Source organism: Lates calcarifer, linkage group LG17 (assembly GCF_001640805.2).
Source record: "Lates calcarifer isolate ASB-BC8 linkage group LG17, TLL_Latcal_v3, whole genome shotgun sequence".
Taxonomy (NCBI): domain Eukaryota; kingdom Metazoa; phylum Chordata; class Actinopteri; family Centropomidae; genus Lates; species Lates calcarifer.
The window spans coordinates 18,643,255-18,669,745 of record NC_066849.1 but is presented as its reverse complement, the minus strand read 5'-3'; the positions used below and the strand labels follow the sequence as shown (position 1 = coordinate 18,669,745).

At 39.3% G+C, this 26,491-nt stretch overlaps 3 protein-coding genes and 1 long non-coding RNA gene across 7 annotated transcripts in view; 1 reads left to right on the top strand and 3 right to left on the bottom strand.

The window, feature by feature from the left end:
* The window catches only part of LOC108902767 (E3 ubiquitin-protein ligase rnf213-alpha-like), a 47,980-nt gene extending 47,338 nt beyond the window's left edge, over positions 1-642 (bottom strand). Inside the window, 2 exon segments of the mRNA XM_018704765.2 lie at positions 8-123; positions 574-642. Coding sequence (XP_018560281.2) covers positions 8-107 — 100 coding nt within the window. The 5' untranslated portion in view covers positions 108-123; positions 574-642.
* Positions 643-885: 243 nt separating this feature from the next.
* On the bottom strand, positions 886-5,954 carry LOC108902768 (uncharacterized). Of its 4 annotated transcripts, none has more exons than XR_007814914.1 (6): positions 5,777-5,954; positions 4,806-4,876; positions 4,484-4,560; positions 3,556-3,674; positions 3,127-3,465; positions 886-1,731 (listed from the first exon to the last, which is right to left on the bottom strand). It is a non-coding gene; the product is annotated as an uncharacterized LOC108902768 (long non-coding RNA). The 4 variants fall into 4 exon arrangements; XR_007814916.1 differs by having other exon boundaries at positions 3,127-3,261; XR_001964140.2 differs by lacking the exon at positions 5,777-5,954 and adding an exon at positions 4,994-5,766.
* A 6,899-nt stretch (positions 5,955-12,853) lies between these two features.
* LOC108902773 (transcription factor JunD) lies at positions 12,854-15,047 on the top strand. Its single transcript, XM_018704772.2, has one exon. It carries the CDS (start codon positions 13,123-13,125, stop codon positions 13,942-13,944), a length of 822 nt encoding a protein of 273 aa, XP_018560288.1. The 5' UTR covers positions 12,854-13,122; the 3' UTR covers positions 13,945-15,047.
* Positions 15,048-16,948: 1,901 nt separating this feature from the next.
* The window catches only part of rab3ab (RAB3A, member RAS oncogene family, b), a 25,457-nt gene continuing 15,914 nt past the window's right edge, over positions 16,949-26,491 (bottom strand). The window contains exons 4-6 of the mRNA XM_018704755.2: positions 23,181-23,311; positions 21,994-22,118; positions 16,949-20,845 (exon numbers count right to left, since the gene is read on the bottom strand). Coding sequence (XP_018560271.1) covers positions 20,655-20,845; positions 21,994-22,118; positions 23,181-23,311 — 447 coding nt within the window. The 3' untranslated portion in view covers positions 16,949-20,654. The remainder of the gene's footprint in view (positions 20,846-21,993; positions 22,119-23,180; positions 23,312-26,491) is intronic.

The window sequence follows — 26,491 nt, the reverse complement described above, 5'->3', positions numbered from 1 at the left end:
AACTTACTTTGGGTCCTAGTTTTAGTCAAAAGCGATAACTTGAAGCCACATTCAGAACAGAATTTATACGACCTTTCCACCTGATTTCCACACTCAGGGCAAAACATGATGCACCGGTTGCACCTGTTTAGGAAGACAGCATTAGGGGCAAACATTTACATGTGCTTGTAAAGCATCATAAAGATGATTAATGCTAGTTAAGTTAATTTACACATTGAATTTAGGTCTTCCAGTGCTGTGAATTGAAACCTTGTAAACATATTGGTGTGGACTATTTTTATCTTACTTCCTCCTTTCTCTCTGTTACTGTCAAATACAACACAGCACAGGGTGATCAGAGAAAAACTGTTAAAATTCAAATTCAACAGTAAGCCTATAGTCGAATGTAATCCTATTGTGAATAGAATAAAGAATACTAGTAACAAATCCTATCATAATACAGACAGAAAATAAACAAATGTAAACAGAGATTTAGTTTTACATACGCAATACTTTAATATTCTAGTCTGCATATCTTAATTCATTATTCTTAACCTGGTCAGTAAAATTAATACATTTGCTATGATAACCTACCTTGTTTGTTCTTCTTCCTTACATGGTCGACAATGAAAATCCGAGCTGATGACTGATGTTATAGAGCTTACTAAGTCATGCATTTACTTTCATTTTCATTTACAGTAAAAGGTGTGGCTACTTGGCTTATTCTGATATGAATATGTGTATTGATCAATAACTCATCCCAATTTATTAGAATCCAAAGTGACATTTTCAAATTGACTGGTTTGTTTGATTATCAGTCCAACTACCAATTGTTTTAATCAGCTAATCAATTAATCATTGCAGCTCTATTTATGTCACTGTCACCTTTAATATATTCTATACAAATATAGACCACTTTTACAAAGAACAATACATATTCAAGTGCAATTAAGCTTGTAAAAAACAATCAATCAAACAAACAAAAAAATGTCTTTTTACAGTAGATTTTACAATTACTTCTGACATCCACAGTTGTCCTCAATGGTGGCCACTGGGTGGCAGTATTGTTGTATTGTATTGTTGTTACAACACTCTCTCCTGAAACCTTATTTTCTAGTGGTAAGATTTGATGATAAAATGTTCATAACTAATTATGGTTATTGGCACCTGCTTCCTTATTGGCTCACTTCAAAGTTCATCTCATGATGTCAAACTGTCATTTAATTGCTGTCATTTTTCAACATGCTACCTTTAGAATACCTAAGCTTGACAATGAGGGTGTATTTTTTTGTTCAGTAATTCCATTGTGTTGTGAATTACATACAAAGAGTAAATTATCTAATAGATATTACTACTGATAAACTACTAAAAGTAGTTCTAATGTAGCTCTGTGTTTTAAGTAAATTTCAAATATACAGACTAAATGATTTGTTTAAAAATGCATTCAATTCAATTTTATTAATTCCTGCGGGAAGGTTGGGTCTAAACATAAACACAAATTTAATAATAATGGATATTGTAATAATTGGAGAACCAATATGTGGTTTAAAGTGAATGATTGCCTTTTTCGTCTGTGTATCTACAGTCAGTGTTTACAAGTAAATTTTCATACTTAAATTTGGCGGGTGGCACGGCGGTGCAATGGTTAGCACTGTTGCCTCACAGCAAGAAGGTTCTGGGGCTTTTCTGTGTGGAGTCTGCATGTTCTCTCTCTCTGCGTGGGCTCTCTCTGGGTAGTCCAGCTACCTCCCACTGTCCAAAGACATGCAGGTTAGGTTAATTGGTGACTCAAAATTGCCTGTAGGTGTGAATGGTTGTTTGTCTGTATGTGTTGTATATAGATTAATCCATTTTTAAAAATATAAAATCATTCATAATTACAACATTAAATCTAAAATAACACTACATTATACTGAGAGGTGTCTCAAATTTTTGTATTACCTATTTACATACATGAGAGGTGCAAATAATTACAAACACCTCTGAACATAATGTGGTCCGCAACAAAAACACCAGTAACTATGATCTCAAAAGCTAAAAAATATAATTCAATGAACACCTCTGACGATGTAGTAGGAAACAAAAGTAGGCATAATATAAATATTTTTTTAATTGCAGGACAGTAGTATCAAACTGCATTAGGTTGTACAGGTGTCCCTAATAAAATGACCACTGGTAGATTGTCCAAATTAGCATAGACCACTAATTCATCTTCTTCCCTTTCACCCTCTGCCTTGAACTACACTAATCAATGCCATTTCCATGTATTCAATCTGCCCTTTCATTACAGACCCTTCCATTTCCTGCATGTCCAGCAGCTGGCACTAGAGAGCTTTCCTGCCCAAGCCATCGCCAAAAAGTCCACCTGTTCCTCAAAGTCCTCCTCATTCCTTCACCCTCTTGATAATGTTGCAAGTTTAGATGTATTTGTTGTTGCTGACATGTTGCTTGACACCTGACCAAGTAAAAATGTTTTATCCTAATCCTGCCACCCTGGCAAGATGAAATAGACTTCACCCTATCTGTAAGTTAAATTTGAATGCATTGGGGGATAAAATGTAACAATCATCATCCTACAAAGAAAAATAAAACTGGAAAAGCTGTAAGAGATGAAGGAGATACAACTGGAAGAAAATGCAGAAAAGAGAACTAGAGGGCAGAATAACCTTTGAAATTTAATTTAATTCAACATTAAGTCTTTGCCAAAGCAGCTGAATTGCCCAAAGGTTTATTTTAATGGCACTGAAATGAAACATCAAATAGCTTGAGTTCATGCAGGGGGAGTGTGGGGAATATTTTCTGCCCAAAATACATGCATGCATAATATCCAAGATGGCATTTGTGAGGGAGGAAAATATCAGTATTTTCCACTCCCTCTGAAGTCAGTGCTCAAAGAGCGTGCTAAATCACATCATCTCATTGCTAGGCTGAATTGTTGACCGTGCTAACAGGCTTGGACTGTGTGCATGTATGTGTGCCTGTGTGTGTGTGTGAGTGTGCAGGGGGTGCTGGGGCTAATCTCAGTGCTGGGTTATTGAGTCCTCCTCCTCTTCTTTACCACCCACACATCTCTGCCAAACACACACACACACACACCACTGCACTCGCCAGCCAATCACTACCTCTATTCCTTTCTATTGCTTTTACCTGCGTCACTCTGCATGTGTTGCCATGGTGATCACTGATGCTTCCCCCACACTTTGTCTCTCTGCCTCTTCCAGTATGAGGATGAAGCCGGCTTGTGGCTGGTGATGCAGGCAGGCTGCAGACGTCATCACTTCCCTTGGGAAGAGGGCCTATTTTTACCACTGGGCACAAAGCATACCAAGCTGCCCAACATATTTATGGAACCGCATCTAATCCCGGCCTGCCAGGAAAACATCTCCCCCCACACTTTGCATCTCTGTCTCTCGCTCCATTCATCTCACAGAAACGCTCGTCCTTTCAAGGCATATTTTTATCCCTTTAGTTGAGATGACAGCACATCTGAAGGTTTTGAAAAATTTTGCCTTAGTATCTTCTCTGTTTGATCTGTGATACTGTAGTGCCAAAGGGAGATTCCACATCCATACTCACCCTCGACAGGAAGGTCAGAGGTCAGTGGTCACAGTCACCCAAAGGAGGACCCACCCCTGAGCTGGTGGAGAGGTTCAGTTTTGCACTGGGGCACATTAGATGAGTAGTTGCCTGTTGTACTGGGAGTGATAACAGTGGAGGAAGACAGCATGAAATTGCCTACAGGTTTCTGGCTGGTCATTTTAAATCAGGATAAATTTACTGCAAAGCATGAAAGTGCTGTATGCATGCACTCATCAAGCAATTTATTAGGAACACCTGCACAGCTGCTTAATCATTATCCTATCAGCCAATTAGCCATTCTCAATTTACAGTTTACCTGTCTAGCACCTTTATCATGCTGGCTACTTCCACCATGATAAAGAAAAACCATGTCACAAAGCAAATGTAATCTCAAACTGGTTTCATGAATATGACAATGACTCCATTGTAGTTCAGTGGCCTCCACAGTCTTTAGATCTGAATTCAGTAGAACACCAATAGGATGTGTTAGAACATGGACTGGAATCTCAAAGTAATATTTCCAACATCTTGTGGAATCCATACCATGTTTTGAGAGCAAATGGAGGCGGGAGTCATTCTTAGTACAGTGTTCCTAATAAAGTGCTTGGTGAATGTATTAAGTGGTGTTTTTGTACTAGAGTGTACAATTTTTTTCCCTCCCATTTACATACAATAGGAGGTCAGAATAACAAAAACATATCAGAATATAGTGCAACCCTGTACAACACTATTACTACAACCTCTGTGCTAAAATTAACATATCCCCACATTAGACTGTGAAAGTATACCTCATAAAATGGACACTGAGTGTATATCGTAGACACATTATGCCACTTTCACGACAGAATAAAATATATAATACTCATATAACACAACTTAGTGTTTATGTGATGCTGCTTGCTTGTTGTTGGGGTTCTGCACGCACCTGTGCTGCTGCACTCAGAAAACTGGACTGGAAAGTACTGGTCTGTCCAAGGGACTCCACATCTCAGGGGGGGGAAACTGCCATTCAAATAAGACTATTGTGAGACATGTGCCCGCCTCTCTTTTCCCTTCATCTATTTCTGCCCACAGTTCTGTCTGTCTGTCAGGATTCTCCTGCTACATGTGTCTCCTGGTTAAAACAAACATAAATGTATATATTTAACCCATGTATTTAGATAACATTTAGGCTAGGTAGCAACATGTAGAAGTGCTAGGTAAAATGATAAATATCAGTGAGATAAACTGGTAGTTCCTGCCCATACAGCCGCGTTGGGTGTACCCTCCTGAGGCCTGTGTGGTTCAGACTACTTCCTGGAGACAACTTACGCCTTCCCTGTTTGAACAACACACGCAGACCGAAAAATTGTTATCATTAACAATACCACAAACACACTGTTAATGAGCTACAGCAAAACATCTGTTGAAGCTGAAGACTATAAATGAAGCACACCATTGCTTATAGAACTCCGACAGTTGACGCCATGCAATCCCGGCATGCGGCAGTCGAAACACATCAATGCCAGAATAAACGGGGACAAACAGAGGGAGAACAAAGATCCTGAAAGACGACCGAAATGGATTACTGCTATAAAACGTGCTTAAAGCGAGCGGAAGAAAACGTAGTGATGGAAACACACATGCAACGGATTCCGCTTATGTAGTGATCATATCAGGTACAGAATCCCATGCTTCTTAACTTTAATATCTTGTTTATTTATTACAATTTCTAACAGTTCTGTTTTCATAAGAGGCATCTTAGACCTAAGCATTGAGGCGTGGATTTTGTGGGGCAAAGTTTATGGACGAGGAGAAGTTGATCAGATGTAGCTTTGCAATATATCCCTCAATTTCTGCGCATTTATAGTGTAAAGTGATCTCTGACAGCTTGAAAATGTCGCTGGCGCCATTCATTTTTTCCTCAGGCTTGACAACCGGAAAGCTATTGTTTCTGGATACTATTGCATCTCCTGAGCAACACAGGAAATACATTTGGATATACTTATTAAGTCGTTTTTGTCAGATGAGTAGCATATTAAGATAAACTAGTGTAATTCCTAATATTCGCTTACTAATTACTGTACAATTTAAGACTACATTTATTCCTAAAACACTACAACAATGCTAGTAACGTTTAGCAAACAGCTGACACCTGCTGGTTTAACTGGTGTAACTGACGAAAGACGTTAGCTAACGTTAGCTAACGTTAGGCGCATACTTAAACTTGTTTAAGTACCTTTCAGGACAAGAATTTCTCCAATGAAGAATTCGCCTTAAAAACGAAACCAGTGAAGTCCATGAGGTTTGAAGTCCGTTGTACTTTCATTTTTATGTCTTTTTGATAATTTAAAAGGAAACTGACAGACATGTTTAGATAATCGCGGTGAGAAAATGTCTGCTGCTTCTCTCCCAGTTTCACCATGCAGCCAATCACATTGCAGGGTTTGTTTTTTTTCTCTCGATCCAGCCAATCACAGAAGAGACATGGATGCTCAAGAATATCTCGTGCACACATGCAAGATGTCTCCTTCAAATTCCAAAGACAACACATATTTTTGTGATAGCATCATACAGCTGTGCTGTTTGACCTCAGAAATTTGTTTTTTCTTTCCTAAACATGACAGAAAATGATTGTGCCCTCATACATTCACTGCAGAGGTTTAACTAAATTTTAACACACTGAGGACATATAATATATACAGTATATAAGATTTATCCTGTCGCTATTAAATCCTGTCCTTTCCTACAATTAAAAGTATGTCTCTATGGTGACATGTAACAGACATTTTGCTGAAAGGGTAAAATTTGTATTGCATGAGACACTAAGACATTTTTTCCACAAAATGTAATTTACATTTTTCTGTTTCAAATCTCCATGTTAGGTAACCTGCTTAACATTTAAATGTACTGTCACTCTGTATTATACAATCACAGAGCAAAACAGTTATGCAGAGGCTTGTAGTTTTCCACTTAAAAAATAGAATGAGAATTTTTTTTAATTCTGTGGGACTATTCAATTGTTGTAGAGACTAAAAAAGGAAAACTAGAATTTCATAAAATAAAATGTTAGAAAGATAAGCATCTGAGTAAAGCACTAAGTATAGCCTCGTCTTAGTAACAGACTTGAGTCAGGAAAAGGAAAGAATAGTTCAATACAGAGTATTAAATAAAGCTGGTTATACTGAAATACAGTCACTTTACACTTATTCAGACCATTAATGTGTATTTGTAGAAGCCCCTTTGGTAGCAACTGCAGCTTTGAATCTACTTGAGTCCCTACAAGCATGTTTTCACTTTGTCATTATGGATTATTGAGTGTAGCTTGATGTCAGTTTTATCCATTTAAAATTAAATCTACAACACAATAAGTTACAATGTGAAGGTCTCAATACTTTTTGAAACCACTGTATCTTGGCATGATCTTATTTGTACATGAGTCATAAAGACTCTAAATGTGTAAATATGTGGAAACCATTAGGTGTGATGTTGCCTTATACCAGAAATACATGTGCTACTCTAACAGTAACATGCTCTGGAAAAAAATATTAATCAAATATCAGATGCTTTTGCCTGTTTTTTTAGTTTTTTTTTACAACCATGAAAAGGTATGAAAAGGTGTGGGCCTGCTGAGGTTTTGTGGTTAAGTGTGAAATAGTCAGTGTGCGTTTGTGTGGGCACAGGTGTGTTTTTTACAAACCAACAGTTCACACGTACACACACACACACACACACACACACACACACACACAGTCTCACTTCCTGCATCAGGTTCCTATGTCCTCTGGAACTTCACCTACACCCTGAAACTACGTCATTAGACCTAGTGGAGCAGCCTGGTGGGCTCACACAAATACAGGTGTACTTTAATTAGTAATTCATTTAATTTATTATTGTATAGCACTAAACATAAATCTTAACAACTCTTATACTACCTGAATCTTGAAAATACATTTAACCAAAGTCCCTTTGATGGCAAGTAGCAAAAAGTCCATACAAACACAACCCTTTTGCATTTTAGGTATTTCATGATCTAATCTTTAATTTCATCAAAATGTAGCTATTCATATATCTAGTTAATAAATATTACTTAAGTCACACTTAAGAGTGGAAACCAGCCATCATAGGTTCAGACTGGGATAACAATTCACACTTTCAGTTGTTCCTGGAAGACGATTACAGTGTTGAACTGGTTTGTAAATAGTTAGACTGGACCTTGAATGAGAAGATCAAAACTTTCACCTCCACACACCTGGCCATACAGTGTGTGAAGTGAACATGAATGTCAAAACAAAACTGGCTTAATCTTGTTCTAAAATTACATATAATAATTTACACTGACTGTAACAGTAGCACAAGTTTTGGTTCCTCAATCATCAACATTACAACCAAAATCTAGAGGTCATAGCACCACAGCTACAGATATATTCCTGTGAACACAGAGAGTTGTAATAGGTTATAGATAAATGCCACAAAAGGAACTGAGATCTAACTTAAGTTTTTGTTTGGCATCGGTTTTATTTTAGAACATACATGCCCACACAAATTCACATACCTGCCACTCAGATGCGATATCACTGTTGGCAAGGAAACAAGTTTTGCAAGCTTATTCAATATTAAATTACAGCCATGTTTGCTCACCAAACTAGTTGCCATTAAAAGCAACATAACACTTCATATCTGTGTTGGACTTCATTGTGTTTCAAACCTCATTGTGAATTCACAAGAAATTCCTAGGAATGAAGGTGGATGTACGCCAACCTTTTAAGTTTCTGAGGAACAGAGGATGGATGTGTGCCTTTATTTGCTCTACTCTTTTCCATGAATCACACATTGTGCTTCAGGTCCAAATCACTCATCAATCACATGTTGCTCAATACAGGAAAAAATGTTCCCAATCTCTTTTTTTTTCTGGCACAGCAGAAACTGAACCATTCCAACCGATGCCAAGCATTCTTGACAGCTCATCACTTTGTGTCTCGACTTGCAGCCCCACCCCAAACATCACTGATGAAAATTACTGCTGGAGGCCTGAGTTTACTCCTCAACTCACGCTGACTCCTGTTTGAAGAATTTAAACCTGTCATATGACACACTATAATAAGGTAATTAGCTTAATGTCTTTATCCAAAATGTTTTAGTGTCCTCCAGTCTAAACCATCATATACAACCTTCATCATCATGGTAACAATAATAGAAACAGGGGTTATGGTTGTGGAACTGTCACAGTTTGGTTAGGTTCAGGTTAAAATAAGTGCTTTCTTAAAGTTAGAGGGTATTTGTTGTCATGGTTACAATAGCAAACACATAGTTAAAGTTGTGGGACGGTCATTGATGAAAGAAACACTGATGATTATCAGTTTCAACAGGAAACAAACTGTCTATTGGGTGAGTGTCCTGTGTTTCGGTGACCCATCCATATATGATGCTTTACTGTGAGTTTCATACAGATATGGTCCCCAGACAATTAATCCTGTTTACTTGTTGATAACCTGACTTTATCTGTAATGCTACCAGCAGCTGTCTACTTTAAAGTCTCTACATCAGAAAAGTCAAGTGTTGTTTTTTTTTTTGTTTTTTTTAAAGCTGGGTTTCTTAATCCTCCAAGGATAGTGAGCAACCTTGGAAGACAACAGTCAACAGTCAACAGTACAGTACATCCAAGTAAAATATCAATGTGGAATGAAGCAGTATCTTGTTTCATTTTGTTCTCCATAAGATCAGAAAGTCCATCTCACCTTCATTTTCATTATCGTTAAGATAGTGTTTTGGAGTGCGCTCTAGGTCAATCAAGTTGAATTTTAAATTTGACACTTTGTTTAAAATTAAAACATTAAATTAAGATTTAAAAAAAATTGCACATATGTACATAAATGTCAAATCAAATTCTGAACAAAAAAGAATTATTAAAGACTGTATGGTTTAAAAGCTGGCTGTAAAATGTTTGTAGTTCAGCTTTTATGAAGAAGAACAGCCATGTAATGTTCATTGTGCCAATTTTAGTTGACAAACCACAGTTTCTTTAATGGTCGAAAAAATATAAAGCTACTTCTCGAACCACAACAAATTGTCTGTATATTGATTGTACTCCAGCAGTCATTGTTTCACTAAAGAAAAATTATTTTAAAACAATAACAAGAGAAAGTACATGACTGTGAAGCAATTATTTAACCTGACATTTACACCACATTAAGAACAAATTCATTTGACATTCATCAGCATGTTTGGATAATTATTATGAGAAAGAGAAAACCTCAGTATCCAAAAACTGCAGCAATGTTTGGTCATGTTTAACTCTTCTCAAATGAATATTGCTCACAGATTTGTGTTGGTTTGTTAAAGGGGAAAAGGAAACGAAAGAGTGCGTGTGAAAGGGAGTTACATCCTTTTCCAGTTACTGACAGCACCCCCACTCTCTCTACACCGATACTCAGCTTTTTGACAAAAATATCTCTCCTCTGTTGGTTTACACCCCCCCCCCTTCCCCTTCCTCCTCCCCCCTCCACCACCCTGCCACCTCCATTTCCGCCACAGCGTTCATAGAGCTGACATCACAGAGCTCATCATGTGATCCACCCGCTCACAGCTCTGCAGGGATGGATAGGGCCTACCTGTGACGCACAAACCTCCTCTCTGTAACCCTTTACAATCCAGAGGACTGCTAATGAAGAAAACAAGAGCCATTAAAACCATGATTAATTAAGTGACTGTTGATTGACTGACTGCTCTGTGCATCTGTGTATTTATGGACAAAGCACAAACAACATCCATATGAAATGGGAGGAAACCAAACACAGGCTTGTCACAATAAAGGAACAATTCATCAGTATTCACTACAGCTTATTATGTTATTTATTTATATCTGATAAAACACTACAGTGATTTTATATGAGTGTATAAAACAAAATTAGCATTATTAACATGTACCATCCATGGATAAACCGAGCTATCATTATGTGAAGTGTTCACCAGACTTATACTAAAGATTTCATTCATCTCTCAGACACATGGAGAACAAATCCACCTAGAAAGAAATCCACTTGGCTATAAGAGATGGTGGTGATAGCATTTTAAACTCTTCAGGTTAATCAGGCTGTTAAACGCTACAAAGAAAAACGATATCACTTTAAAAACGGAAACTGAAATCAGAAAATCTGTAAAGGAAGATGGAAACTTGTGAGTGGAAATGCACACATTTTAATTATAATGCGTCTCATTGGATGATTGTGTTGCGTGATCCAACACAAAGACAACCTGAAACTGACCAGAGGAAGTGTTGCAATCACATCAGTTTCAGATTCAACTTCTCCATATCTGGATATGCAGGAACACAGGGTACCATGTCCTGGCAGAGGGCATAAAACAGAAGTGAGCAAACCTTGCTGAGAGGACATCAGCTTTTTTTCTTCACCACACAAATGTATGATGAAAATCATGTGTCCAAGTCCACAATTATGCAATTATGTAATTATCCTTCTTACATTAAATATTTAAAAATAAATGAATAAAAATGATAAACTGATGAAAATAAGTTTCCTAGAACTAAACATTCCTGGTTTTATTTCATTAGTTTGTACCAGTTATAACTCACTTTCACATCAAACCTCAATGTACAACCTCACTGTTTGTAGTTTATCTCTCATCTCTATGGCGATAGAACTGGAACCAAAGATCATCTATAAAGAAAATGAATGACTTGGCACAAGAGTGAAAGTTCGCTCTTGTCCTTGGAAAATTTTAACACTCGGGCCACATACATTTGTTAGCCGAAACTTTCACCCACATCTCACAGTTGTCCCCTGCAAATTGAGTTCACTCAGCTGTTACAGAGAATTAGAATTACTCTATAAGTTGTCTGATCAATATCACAGTGTTAAACAGACATTTCAGGGACTTTAACCCACTGAGAGGGATTGAAGTTGTGGTATTGGTTGTTTTTCTGGGTAAATATCCTGGGTAAACAAAATGTTATGTTTTCTTGGTTTCCTAGTGTATGTAATTTAGGGGGGGGAATATTTTGCTATCACCATGGAAAATATAGTTCCTGTGTTTCGGGAAAACCCACAAAAACCAACTTCCTGCCGTTTTTGAAAAGATGTGGGACGGTCTTTCATAGACAGACTGCAACTGATTGAACCTACACCTTAATTACTCTTAGTTTATAATTACAAGTTTGGTGACCCGAGCTTATTACCAGTATAGCTTGATAACACCTCAACCTGAGCAGAAGTGTAATAGCTGCAATAAGTGAAATCACCTGTGTGGGTGTGCAGAATAAAAACAAACTAAACAGTAATATTAATTTCTTTAAAGTGCAAAGAAGATCTGCAGTTCAAAGCTGAAAACCTTGGGGAATTTTAGAGACGATAATGCAAACTACTGGAGGTGTTTCAGTTCAGATAGCTGTGGTTTGACTGACAAGATGTGGAGAGATGCAAACAATGTTAACATGAGCATAAAAAACACCCTAAAGATTACATTATCATGTGTAGCAAGTTAGGATTAGGTTTGGATTCAGACCTGAATTTCAGCAATCACATTAAATCTGTCACAAAATCAGCACCTCGCCATTTTAGGAATATCTCACAACTGGGGCATCGCCTGTAATCTGGTCTCAGGTTTCTCTAAGAAAGAAAGACTGAGTTGATCCAGATCACTGCTGACTGGGGAAAAAAGCAGAGCATATTAAACAACACTCTCACTACACTTGTTGTCAGTTTGTCAGAGAATTGACTTTTAAGTGTGACTGCATGGCCATACGCCTCTGAATGGGTCAAGTCCAACATGTATGTACAGTATGAGCCCTCCAGAAATCTTGGATCAGCTCTGAGATCAGCTCTGGTCCACTTGTGGTTAGCTTTTATGCTGCTGAAAGAAACCACCTGAAACTCAGAGATAATTGTGACTACTTCATATGTTTGCCATACCTTTTGATTAAATTATATAGCTGCACTTGATTTTTTTATTCTACTTTTTTAATGCTCTTTTACTTTTTATTTAAATTTCTGTAGTTTACTTTTATATTATGTCGCCTTCTTTAAGTCTTCTTATTTTAATTTTTCTCATATTATTTAGCATCACGCAAACCACTTTGAATCTGTCTCTATAAAAAATGAATAAATAAACTTGCTGCTTTGTATTGGGGGGAATTTATTTCAATACAATACAGCTGATAAAATACACCTTGTTAACCTACATCCATGAACACTGTTTAAAGACTTCGAAATGAGGCACAGAGTGAGACCTCTGTCTTGTCTCCTCCTCTCTGCTCGGGTCGGATCTTCCCTTTATTCAAATAAAAAATCCTGAAAACGTAATTTCTGCCCAATGCGCGCGCTCTGATGTGACATAATGGAACGTGCGAGCCTAGAAAAGCTCGAGGCGGTGCACGCGGGCGTGCATTACACTCAGAACCCGCTCGAGAGCAGAAGATCGCCAGCGGTTTCAGTATTAGAATTACTGAAAATATTAATTTAACAAGAGATATTTTACACTACGGTTTATTTCTGTGAGGTTATGGGCAGGGCGCCGCTCTGAGGGAGTGTCGAGCAGCACGACTTTTCTCATTTTTTACCCACGGAAATAATGATGAAGAAGGATATTAATTTGAGTCTGGCGGAAGACGCGAACCTCAAACCGCATCTCCGCGACGCCGAGAGCATCCTCAGCTCCCCGGACCTGGGGCTGCTCAAGCTAGCCTCTCCGGAGCTGGAGAGACTAATCATCCAGTCCAACGGCATGGTCACCACGACGCCGACCAGCTCCCAGTTCCTCTACCCGAAGACGGTAACGGACGAGCAGGAGTTCGCCGAGGGCTTCGTGAAGGCGCTGGAGGACCTGCACAAGCAGAACCAGCTGAACGGAGAAGGGCAGACGAACGGCAGCCTGGATCTGGGCGCCAACATCGCCCCGGTCACCGTCCAACCGGATCTACCGGTGTACACGAACCTGAACAGTTTCGGCACCGGGCCGCTGGGAACCACCGTCAACTACTCCACGGACACAGTCCCTTTCCCGCCTCCTCCATCACATCATCTGGGGGCAGCCCCGCCGCAGTCGGAGCTCTCTCGGGTCCAGCCGCTGAAGGAGGAGCCTCAGACGGTCCCCGACGTTCAGAGCTTCGGCGAGAGCCCGCCGCTGTCCCCCGTCGACATGGACACGCAGGAGCGCATCAAAGCCGAGAGGAAGAGGCTCAGGAACCGGATCGCGGCTTCCAAGTGTCGGAGGCGCAAACTGGAGCGGATCTCTAGGCTGGAGGACAAGGTCAAAACGCTGAAAAGTCAGAACACCGACCTGGCCTCGACGGCTAGCCTGCTAAGGGAGCAAGTGGCCCAGCTGAAACAGAAAGTCCTCACCCACGTTAACAGCGGCTGCCAGCTGCTGCCACACGAAGTTCAAGTGCACTAGTCAGAGGGACAGACCTGCCATTGGGGCTACGGACCAGCATATAAGCTTCATGGACTTTGTTAATGTTATTTTTTTTTCTGTATGTAGCGTAGCCCAGATGTGTGCCGCTCTCGGTTGGACGAATGCCAGGCCACGTAGGCCAAATTGTATGTTAATAATTGTCTGTTTTAAAATGCTTTGAACATCGGTAAAATGTAAACATCTGTGGTAGAACATAATATAAGATAATGGTTAATGAGACCCTTCCGCAATAATCGGCAAATAATTTGGAGAAGTTTTATTTCTTATTTCTAAAATCCACATGGCTCCACTGTAGCCTCCGCCCAGGTGAAGGCAGCAAATCAGTATTAATCACTGAATTTGTCAGTAAACAGTCGCCTATTGGTTTATTGGATGTATGCCGAAATAAAGAGCGTTTACCTTTGATATGTTCAATGTATAAAATCCAGTTCTACCTCGTGTCTGTGTTTACTGGTGAACAAGGCAGCTTTGAACTACCATTTTTTTCAATGGAATTTGGCCCTAGGCTTCATTGATGATGAAAAAAGGCACTTATTGGGGGCTACATGCTCAACTTCGAGTACAGACGGCACACATATAGATTTTTTCTTGCAAATGTTTACAGACTGGCATTGTCTACACAGTCTCAAACCTGGACCAAACAGATGTACAATGTTTTTTACAAGAATATGCATATTTATGACACAGATATCCTTAACGTACCAGGAATTGGCTTTAAGAAAAATGCATATACACCCATATTTGATATGATAAGCGATAATCTGTATATTTAACCTATTTATCATATGTTTCTGTAGGGAACAATTTGCATGTTGTTGACAAACTCGAATGTTGCCCACAGCTGGGTGTCACAGGGCGCAGTTAATCAGTGTTTATTATCTTTAACCTTTACAAACACTTGTATTTATCTATTTTTTACTCCACTGTGTCCCTATTTCAGTGTGTTCCCATTTTAAATGTGAAGAGTCGTAACCTTTTTGTTGCACTGACTGTTGCTGTCACCTCTAGCCTACAGTTATTTGGCTTCATGCCGCTGTGTTCTGAATTAAATGCTGCTCGGCAATAAACACTGTTTCCTCTAATGTGCTGAATTTCTAGTATTTATATTCATGTTGTGTGTGCAGCAGTAAACCAGATGCTGCTCCATAGAAATTTGTCAAGTTCTAGATAGAGGTTGCTGTAACTATACATTTTAGTATTAGCGTATAATGTGGTTAATGAAGATAATCATCAAACTGGGTGGAATGGAAAATTTGTTTATTCTTTCATTCGTCTCAAGAATAACATAGAAAATTATTCAGACAGGCTTTGTTTTTAAGTTACAGTATAACAACATCAAGACAGTAAGACATCACATTGTAGGTCAAGGCTTTCTCCTCTGATGGAGCCTGAATTAATGTAGTCAGTGTTGCATAATAACAGGATTTTGGCTGCATGGGTTCTGCTCTCTACATCCTGGCATCACCCTGGTGTCTTTCTCCCTCTGCTGGTTACAGTGCAAAACTGCAAAAAAGTCTTGAAGCGCTAATAGTTCAAAGGCCATGTTTGTGAGAATGGTGCAATTTGTGCTGTGAAAATGGGGTGCAGAAAATCTCCAGCGTCTCTGCAGCAAAATGAGGAATAGCTTGATTTCACTTGTTGTCTAGAATTTAGCGTATTGTGAAGATGGTTAGGTATGACTGATGATGTGTTTGAGTTTTATTGATTCCTCAGCAGGGCAGAGTTTTTTCTGATCAGACGAAGTTTCCTGCAACATAATATCATCAAATGACAACAGTCTACTCAGTCTACTACCCAGCACACATCTCTGTAGCTGTCCTTAAGATCAGGGTTAGACAAAACTATGTATTTTTTCACAAAATGTATGTTCTCGTCTTTCAAACCTGAAATCTGAAAAGAACAAGGACAAGATTTAACATTTCGTGTTACTTCTCTCTGGATAGAAACTCAATACAGTTTCAGGACAAAATTCTTCAAAATACTTCCAAAGGAGAAAATGGATTGATTCGATTTCTGATTAATTTCCACTCACACCTCTGTTGTGCCAAAACCCAGGCAAGCCTAAGGATTTAAATTCAAGAGTTCAAGAGTCTCTTATAGGCTTTAGACTATTGTTTTACATCAATATTCCAAAATGTTTTGATATGACTTTTTAATCGGAAACTTGGAAACAACATTTTTAATAGTCAATTATATCAGGGAAAATAAAATTGACTTGGGGAGCCAGACCTACTAACTCAATTTTAGTAACAGAATTTAACCTTTAAAAACATTTTCCTAAGTATATGTGTATTGTTATTAAGCATGGTGGTACGGAAGCCCTGGTAGGCAAGAGTGAAAACAAATCTGGTGATCTATTTTAACAACGACCTAAATTGTTTTCTCTCCTGTGTTATGTATGTGTGGATATTATATAATATTACTGTCATCTTACTTGCTAACACACAATATATGGAGGCTACCTTGTGATTAGACTGCACTGTCAAATTAAAAACCACCTGGATCATGAATGCTTTTAGTCTCATTTAGACTGGGGTTCAAGTGGTGCACTTCAGCCTCTTGTGGCCAAAATGAGTATTATAACAAACAGAAAAACAGTTTTTTCACCTGTTTTTAAGTCATAAACATGGGAGAAAAAAACAGTTTAGATCACCAGAATTGTTTTTCTCACTTGCCTCTCTGGGCTTCCGTAGGGTGACATGACATATTTGATATTTACTTTAATTTTTTATATGGTCTGCCTCTGAAAAGTGAAACATCTAGATGAGGTTGACATCCAAACATTTCCCACCAAAATGACAAGTTTACTGCTAAACCTAGATAAGACTGAGTATTCATGACACCAGAATTGTTGAATGAAGATGGATTTCATATTCACTTTGTAAATGAAGTGAATTCCTCCATATCAGGTCACTTCGAGGTGACGGGTAACAGCAGCCCTCTCACTCCCAAAGGCACAAAATCTTCAAGAACAAGAGTCAACTGATTGTTAGCAACTTTTTTATTGTTTTACCACAAAGTACAGATAAAAACATCCACAGCATATTCTCTCACCTTAATGGCCCAAACCGAGTAGGATTTGAAGAGGCAGTGATACGAGACCAAATAAAGTTACATGTTTCTGCGTGCTAGTAGAAGATCTAAAGTCGGCAACCTCTACCAAGCTTGATGGCATTTCTTTTTGTGTAGATACTGTAGTGTGTATTGCTTCATAACTGAGTGACACATTCATTCACAAGCAGGCCTAGAAATGAATGCAGATACAGTACAACATGGCTCTTTTGGGGTTTTCAGGTTTTTACTGTCTATTTTTTTTTCACTCGTTTTCTTTTGCTGTTGTTGCAAGCCTGAGTCGATACAACACAATCCACACATATGACTCAAAGGTACAATATTTACAGATCTGGTTTATATAGAGAGGAAGACATATTAGAAAGGAGAGCGGTTTAAAAGTTTGGATTTTACCAGAAAAGAAACAGTCACAACCAGTAAGAAGTAAAGTATACGCAGGATCATAATCATCTCCAGGGTTTGTCGTGATAATTCCCAACCAATAAATCTTCCTGATAACAGCATCACTACTTTGACTGGGGCCTCATTTTCTCAAACTTTAATAGCCAGTGGATCATCTGTGATTTCAGGTTTATTGTATACTACACTTAACAGTCAATTAATGCAACAGTTACTCTCAAAATAAACACCTTTCTCACCAATTTTTACACTGCTTTGCCCTCTCAATCCATAGGTGACGTCGTCTTTATCTGTGTTTTTTACGGGGAATAACAGCGTTTCAAATTTTAAGATTGCACTGCACACGGGCAAGCTTTGAATAACAATGACATAAAATGATTTTTTAAGTGACAGGTTCATCTCAATCAAACCAAACAGCACTTGTTTTATTACAAATTTAAACATTTAAAACTGGTCAGACTCCCCATTCTGGTATTCTACAGCAAAAACAGTGAGCTGCTTCTACAGCAATCTTTGGTGAAGTGAAACAAAGGAATACCCAGCAATCCAGTTTTAACTGTGGAAACTGTATTAAAACAAGTGTGCAGATGTTTTCTGAGTTTCTGAGTAATTCCATGTCAACTTTAAAGACAGCTGTTTACAGAAATATTAACAGTGTCAGAGCAGAGCCTCTGAACAAGACCTCTGCTCTGTGAACAATCTGCCTCCAGCTGTTTGATGCTTGTTTCAGTCGTGCCCATGACTCACCTGAAGACTGAGCACTGGAGGTAACATTACACACAGACAGACAGGTCCACACAAGAAGCCACCAGCATCTAATAAAGCTGCTATGTAATACTGATTCTGAAGATGTCTAGCTATGAGCAGCGTTCGTTATTAAGCAAAGAAACATTAAGAGTCTGTGTGTAGTTTGTCTCCTATGTCCAGAGATAAGATGATGTCTCTCAGTGTCTCAAAAATAAATACAAGTAAACACAGGTGAGCTGCAAACATACAGAACCGCAGGCCTGAATCCGTTCAGTGCAAACTAGATTTAAAATCTAAACAGATGCTGTATATGCAAAATCTCGTCTGACTGCCATTTTGGATTTAGACCGATATATGCAGTGCATGCTACAGTGTGTCTGTTTCCCCTGTCTTGAATCTTTCTGTCTTGGATTATCTTTGCTCTCTGAGGTCTTCAAGTCTTAACACCAGCAAGACAAATTCTTGTACGATGGCTTCATTTATCATTGATGACTGAAACCAAGCCTGCACCTCACAGTGGCCTAATAACCTAATATTTGTACCCTGTAATAGCAACTAACTCTTCTTTATCACATGCTAACTTATTCTCTCTTGATGTTTCTTTTCACTCCCTGGGGTCAAACTATCACATAAAGGCAAAATACCATAAAAATTATCCAATAAAACAACATTGTTTGCATCCTCCAAGCCCATCATCAGTGTTTTAGATGATATTTGATAAAGCTGTGAGTGTCTGAACAGCTATCAGGCAGGTCAATAGTAAAAGTGTGCTGCATTCAAATGTGGAATAATTACACAATTTCGACCCTCATACTTTGCAATTGTCCCACTCAGAAAAAAAACGGATAAAATACTGTAATATTAATACGGAGCATCATTTGCAAGCACAGCTGAACTGTGTTGTTTTCAGATATGTCCTTAAATTTCTACACTGTCTGTCAGTGACAGCAAGAACAATAACATCTTGAGGCTGTTGGGACTAGAAGCATCAAAACATCTGACACCCTAATTATAATTTCATTGCTACACCCAGATGACTTTGAGCTTTAAGAGGACTCAAAACTCCCGACGTCAGCTTCACTGTGTCTGGCTCAAAACCACATTAATGATGCAGCACAAAGTTTCTCCAGCTGATATTAGAGCTCTGCTGAGATGTTACACGTCATCAGCAGTGGTGACTGGAGACCACACTGAGTGGGTTTGGAGGATGATAAACATGTTACTACATTTCTGACTTTTTACTTCACACTCAAAGCGCCGTCCCACTGCATTCCTCTTAGCGGGAAGTTTAAGTTTCTGACTTTGCAACATCTCTGGAAAGCAGCATGAGACCAAACCAACGGGGGGAATAACGGGAGTCACGGAGGGGCTGCAACAGGTGCAAACAAGTCCACACATCCTCCAAACAAACCCTACAACATAGACCTTTTTTTTTATATTTGATACTATCCTCATAGAAGTTCATACCTTTTAAAATTCATTTCCAGAAATGCATACCTGTAGATATGATATATATTGCACAACATTTATATGTACATTTGAAATAAATATAATTAAATAAAGTGTGTCTCTTCGTTTTTTTACTATTTTTTAACTTAGCTATATCTTACTATCTATACCCCCACCCGGTGTTTCATGTATGAAAAGAATAAACAGGGCACCAGAATACAAAAAAAAGTTTGCTGAAGTAACGTAAAAAATAATTTAAAAAAAAGGCCAAATGAAAAGGCTAAGATGAATAATGAAGAACAAAACTCCCAACCTGCAGCATCCATGTTTAGATACCAGGTGAGACGACAAAAAGAAACACAGATCCACGTACATTTGATTCTGCGTGTATCCAGAATCACATAAGAAACGTAACACATTGGTATTGGAGCAGCTTTCAGCTGAATCATCCCTCCCACATAGCTCCGCTGCGACCTTCTTGCTCACCAAATCCGAGGCTGACATCTTTTCAAAACATTTGACTGACATGAAACAAAGTACTGTAAACATTGGAAGGATTTAAATGGCACTCTGAGGACGGACGCCGTCAAATCCTTCTTGTAAAACCACACTGAGGAACGGGGAGACAAGAGAAAATAGGTCGGGAACTTAAAAGGACACGGGTCGCTAAGAATCTGAAACGCTTCAGTTTAACTGAACTTGCTTTGGCATCAGACCAACACCTGCACTGATCAAAAAAACTGAGACATTTTAAGCTCCTGAATGAGGAGGAACCAGAAGCAAACACACCTCAAGCACTGGTTGACTAGAATCTCAGAGCATTTTAGACACTTTGCAACCTGGTTCTTGTGAGACCATCAGCTAACGATCCTTACTGGGTTACAGAAAGAAGCAGGAAAATAAGTGAAAAGGGTGATGGAGTGCAGACCCAAGGCCCCGGGGTCCAGCTGAAAGAGAATGAGGAGGAGGAGGAGGAGGAGGAGGAGGAGGGAGGGAACAGGTTTTGGGGGGAGTAGTCAGCTTTAACATGCACAGTCCTGGTGAGGTGGAGCGGGCTGCTCTGTCAGCTGGGGCCCCTGTTTGGCCCCTGTGACGGCGGGATCTCCGGCGTCCAGGCTCTCGGACATCTTTTCGCAGATGATGTCGACCAGGCGCTCAAAGGTCTGCTTCACATTGATGTTGTCCTTGGCGCTGGCCTCAAAGAACTCAAAACCTGGAGGGGGGAACAGGGTATGAGAGCGGGGTCAGAGGGGTTTAATGAGGACGTGGTCCCCTGTGCAGCTGTGCAGTTCAGAGATGGAGCACAGAGTAAATCTGGTGAAACTCAATTTTAACCATGGTAGTAGCATGTCTATAGGGATGGCAATCTTGAAAACTATCTGATTGATTGCTATGATATTTGGTACATACATTCCTGGCTCCAAGAGGGTTGATCTTAATGACTTTGTTATCCCCTCACTTTTCATCCAGCAGTACTAACAGGACAAAATTCTCACCTGTCCATTGCTTCACTTGGGACTACAACATCCTTTAAACTAATGATCTAACGCCTGTCTGCTGTATTTTAAAAGTAATCCCCTACTTGAATAATACTGTAGAAGCTGAGTAGATGAAAAAACATCCATGTTGCTCTGAATTAAAACACAAATTTATGAAAAACAAGAAGTGGCAACAAACTAGTGGCCAAATGGCTGCAAAGGCAACATCACTGTTCCCCTTTATCTAGTGTGAGAGCAAGGCTAACAACGCGCATGAGTATAAATGTTCCCAAGTCAAAATATTAGATGTTCTTATTCTTCCCATTCTGTTTACATGCTGTGGATAGTTTAAAGCAGACATAGCATATTTAATAGCGTGACATAGTGGGAAATACACATCTTCACTGTTAGATGAGAGGATCAATATCAGTCTGATGTCTGTGTGTTAAATACAGAGCTGGAATCAGCCTTTGTTTAATCTACAAACAGATGTAAAAACAACAGTTTGTGGTTTTAGGGTGAGTTACCTGCTCTAACTCTACACCCAACACTCCTGGTTGCCTGGCAACCGCACCATGACAACAACAGTCACTGTACTTGGCCAAGAAACAGTTAGAGCACACAAGTCTCTGTAAAACCCCAAACTGTCATTTAAAGCCTTGTGACGAGCAGTTATTCTTGTAAAAGCTCTGGGTGGATGAAAAATATCCTGAGGACTCAAAAACTCTTTAAGAAAGTAAATAAGTTCAACGCTGCCAAACAACATTCAGAATAATAGGAGTAATACTTCAGAGACGTCCTCTAGCAAACTCTGGTCAGTGTACACAACTGTGAGTCATAGATATGAACTGTTTGTTCAACGTGTGTGTGTATGTGAGCTCACCAAGGTGTTCGGACAGCTGCCGGCCTCTGTCTCCGCTAACCACTCGCTCGTCCTCCATGTCACACTTGTTTCCCACCAGCAGCACCTGGGCGTTGTCCCATGAGTACGTCTTAATCTGAGTCGACCTGGGAAGCAACACACTCAACCGTCAAGAGAGGAAACTCTCACACTGCAGCTCAAACTGAATATGAATGATGATCTGATTCTTAGTTAAGTCTCAGATATTCCTAAACTCAAGTATTTATTGAAACAATGATCAATAAACCACATTTCACTGGTGAAAATCTGTTCAGTGGTGGAAAGTAACTGGAAATGCACTTTTCCTTCACCACTTTTATATGACATCTGTTAAACAAAATATAATAAGCTTATAAAATACAATATATTGTCAAAGACTAAACCACTGGGTGCCAACTTTTTACATTTGTAATCTTACAAAAAAGTCAACTTTCAAATATCTATAAGAGAAGTGTTCCCTTTAAACTTCTTAAATACAGTAGTTTAATTCAAATAATTGTTTGAGGCCCAAGGAGGTAAAATCATCCAATATCTTACGATCAGAACTTAATTTTTTCTTCTCTCCTGCAACATTAATCATCTCATCACCTTCCAGATTTATGTTGTGACCCTTTAGAGCGGCCAGAGTCCTAGGTTTCTTCTGCATATAAAGTAGGAAGTAGGATACAAAACTGAAGATTTACTTGTAATGGAGTATTTTTAAATGATGGTATAGTATACACCACTTGTGTGTAACTGAACTGTACATGGAAATCAAGAGCTGTGTCTATGTATGACTTGAAAGAGTGGAATTAAAACCTGGACATAGTAGTTAACAATGAGTTACTTTGAAACAGAGAAATGAGGTGAAGATGTTCCTCTTCGTTTTCTAATTTAAAGGAAACCAGCAGGTGAAGGACTGAGTCCCGTCAGGAGACAAATAGGATAAAAGATAGCATCCGCTCCTGCTGCAGGCTCAGAGGACGTGGATGCAGCGGACCATTAAAACAATACACACTGAAACCTGAACCAGTTCGTCTGCTCTGTTCATCAGTCTGTGGTATCTCGACATCTATTTCCAGCCTGGTGCTGATTATCTAGATACCACTTGATCCAACGTCCATACAATGCTCGCTCTCACAAATAAAACCTCACTGGTCATGTAACAGCCCCTCCCTCTCTTCCCCTGCCAGTCACGCACCAGTCCTGGACAGGCGTTGAAGGACTCCTCGTTGGTGATGTCGTACATGAGGATGAAGCCCATGGCTCCTCGGTAGTAAGCCGTGGTGATGGTGCGGTAACGCTCCTGACCCGCTGTATCCTGGGAAGAGACAGAAGCAGCAGTTTGAGGAACATTTCAAAGAGCAGTTATCTTTTTATACTGTATGTCTGATGAAGTTTTCTTCACTTTTAATACCCACAGCACTTTCTGTGAGACAGTAAAGCTGAAAACAGCTAACCTGTATATGTTAATTCAGCATAATTGGTAGGTTTATCTATGCTGTGGAGAAAAATACAGCCCACACTGCTGTTGGAGAGCTGCTGACCGCTGCAGAGGAGGAGGCAGTAGAAAATTTAGCTCTGCACTCACAGTTTTGATGCATCAGCAAATGCATTTAAGACAGCATTATAAAATCTAACTGTGTGTTAAATAAAATGACTAATTTCTCTACACTGTGAGTCTGGAATGAACTTTATTTTCTGAAAAGGTTTCAGTTAATTATACCAGCCACTTTGGCAGATAACACACACCATTGATTTCTTGTTTTAAGTTAATGAATTTGGCTTGTAAAATGATGAAACACTATCTGCTGGGGACAGAAATTCAAGCCAAATCAAGACTTGTTGAATCATTTTAATCTTTAGAGTCCTGCACACCAAACCTCTGTCCTGAATTAATGACTGTTTGCCTGATTTTTTAGATTCATCTATGAGGAATCTGTGGGATGTTTGCGAGCTGCAAATGTTGTTGCAACACAGACAAACACACTCAGTGAGGATCAGACATTACATTCAACTTGTTCCAGGAAAGCCAGCGTAACAAAAGGTCTCTGGTGGATTTAAACTCTTCCAGCAGGTGACACTCCATCAGCTCCTCCTCTTGTCTTTATTTCCCTTGAGCTTTGCCAAAAACAGTGACGGTGCCTCTTCCTCCCTCTCTCTCTCTCTCTCTCCCTCTCTCCTTGGCCACAGACCTGAGGTGAGGTTGAATTTCAGTGCTAAGTCCTAATGAATGCTCAGGGAATTAAAGCTCAGTGTTTCTGATACCCAACACCCTGTATCTCTCTCTCTCTCTCTCTGAGCCTGGCAGCTTCTGGTTCAGCAGCATCACTGTGCCGTCAGCGTGGAGATCAGCAGAGCGAATGACATCTACTGCACAGCCTGGACAGAAGTGGCCACTTACAATGACTGTCTGTCCTGCAAATGAGAAGCTCTCTAGTGTTCATCCACCATATACAGCTGGTTAGCTTAGCTTAGCATCAGGAAATCTAACTGTGAAGCTGCCAAGCAAGTGGCAAAGACTTTTGGAAGTTACTGCTCCTCGCCAAGAAACAGCACACAGACCCCTGACACATCTGTCTACACTGCGATGTACCTAGATTAACAACAGATAAACATGTCAGCTAACAGAGCTGGCTAAAGCCTTATATTTAGAGAGAGGTATCAATATTCTAACTCTCTGCTAAAAAGCTGATAAAAAAGTAAAGATAGAAGAATACTAAGAAATTGTATACTATATTTATTTATTATATATATATATATATACATAACATACATACATATCATACCACATATACAACTAATACAAACCCAGTGTCTGCCTGACTGCATTTACAAGTATCACACAAAGAGAGTCCATAGATAACAAAAACAAAAACATCATATTGTACACACACACACACACACACACACGTCTTTTCTTGTACTAATCAATGTATCTATTCACTTGTTCACACATGATCGTTCTCAGGTCACAAGAATATTGTGTGACATGTATTTTTAGCGTGTTCCAGCTCTGACCTCTGCTCTCCATACTGTTGTTTATAATGTTCTGCAACTGCAGTTTACATCCAGTTCTGCCGGTCGTTCAGGACAAGAGAGCATCGTCTCCAGCCTGTTCCCAAAATGTCAGTGTAGGTGGCGCTGAGTGGCGTTACGTAATGTACACACTGGCATACTCATCTTTGTGTTCATCTGTGAGCTCTGAAAACTGTTTAAAGCTGTGAAAATGTTCAGATGGTAAAACATCTTGTTTGCAGAATGTTCATTTCCCTGCAGGCAAGATGTCGACTTTATGTTTTAACTAAGGTGAGCACTGAGGACACAAGTGAGGAACAGGGGTCTGTTTTTAAAAACTTTTGAGGAGACAGGGCTCTATAAGTAAAAACAAATCTCATGTATTTTTTTATGTAAAAGCTGAAAAACAGTGTACAAAGGTAGATGACATTTTTGTAACACAGACTGAGTAGAAGAAGGTGATCAACATCTTTGCTCTTTACAAATGTTTTTTGTATTATTGTTTATGATATTACTAGATGTAGATTATTAGATTAACCTCGGGAACTGACCCACAAACATCTTTTCACAGCTGAAATGATCAAGCTGTTAACTGATTAATATCCAATATATGTATATATATATATATATGTTGATAATGATGTATAATAAAAGCAATTCATTGATCCAAAATGTCAACTGCTGCTCATTATGTCTTCTTAAATTGGACAATCTGCAGATTTTCTGTTTCATATCACCGTAACACTGACAGTATGAATGCAGCTTTAATATCCCAACAGTAGTTTAATGAAAAAGAGAAACTGTCCAGCTGTCAGTATTAGCTAGCACATACTACAGCAGTGAGATTTACCAATCAACCAACCACAAACCGAATCCACCAAAAAGCCACAAACACCACAGTCTGAAGTGTTTAAGTCTACATCACATAAATCTACATGAATGAGAATAAATAAAAATCATTTTCAATTTTACTCTACTGGAGTCTCAGCTGAGATGTTGAGAGATGGGGGATGGGGATTTTATGTGTGTATTTGGATGGAAGTATGTGTTGTGTGTGTGTGTGTGTGTGCAAGGAGGGGAGGGGTTGTCTACACAGGGAGATGTGTAGTAATGGGGGAGGGGAGAGCAGCACTCAGCCATTCGTTTCTCGAGCTCTGATTGGCCGACCGTGTCTCTTACCAGAGGCAAGACCTGGCAAAGGCTGACAACAGAGGAAGCCGAACACACACACACACACACACACAATTCTCTGCCCACCATCACAGCTCAGTCTGCTGCAGAACACATCGTAGTAAAGGTGGAAGTGATGCTGTGATCTACAACGTGACGCTGAAACACCAGCTTCCTGCTGCTCGGCGCAGCTCACTCAGCATGTTTGTCTTTACTCTGCTCTATGATTGTGTTTGCGGTTGAGCCCTCAGGAGCCAACACATGTCTAAAGCAACAAAACATCAGAAAACACACCACCCTGTTTGCTCCTGAG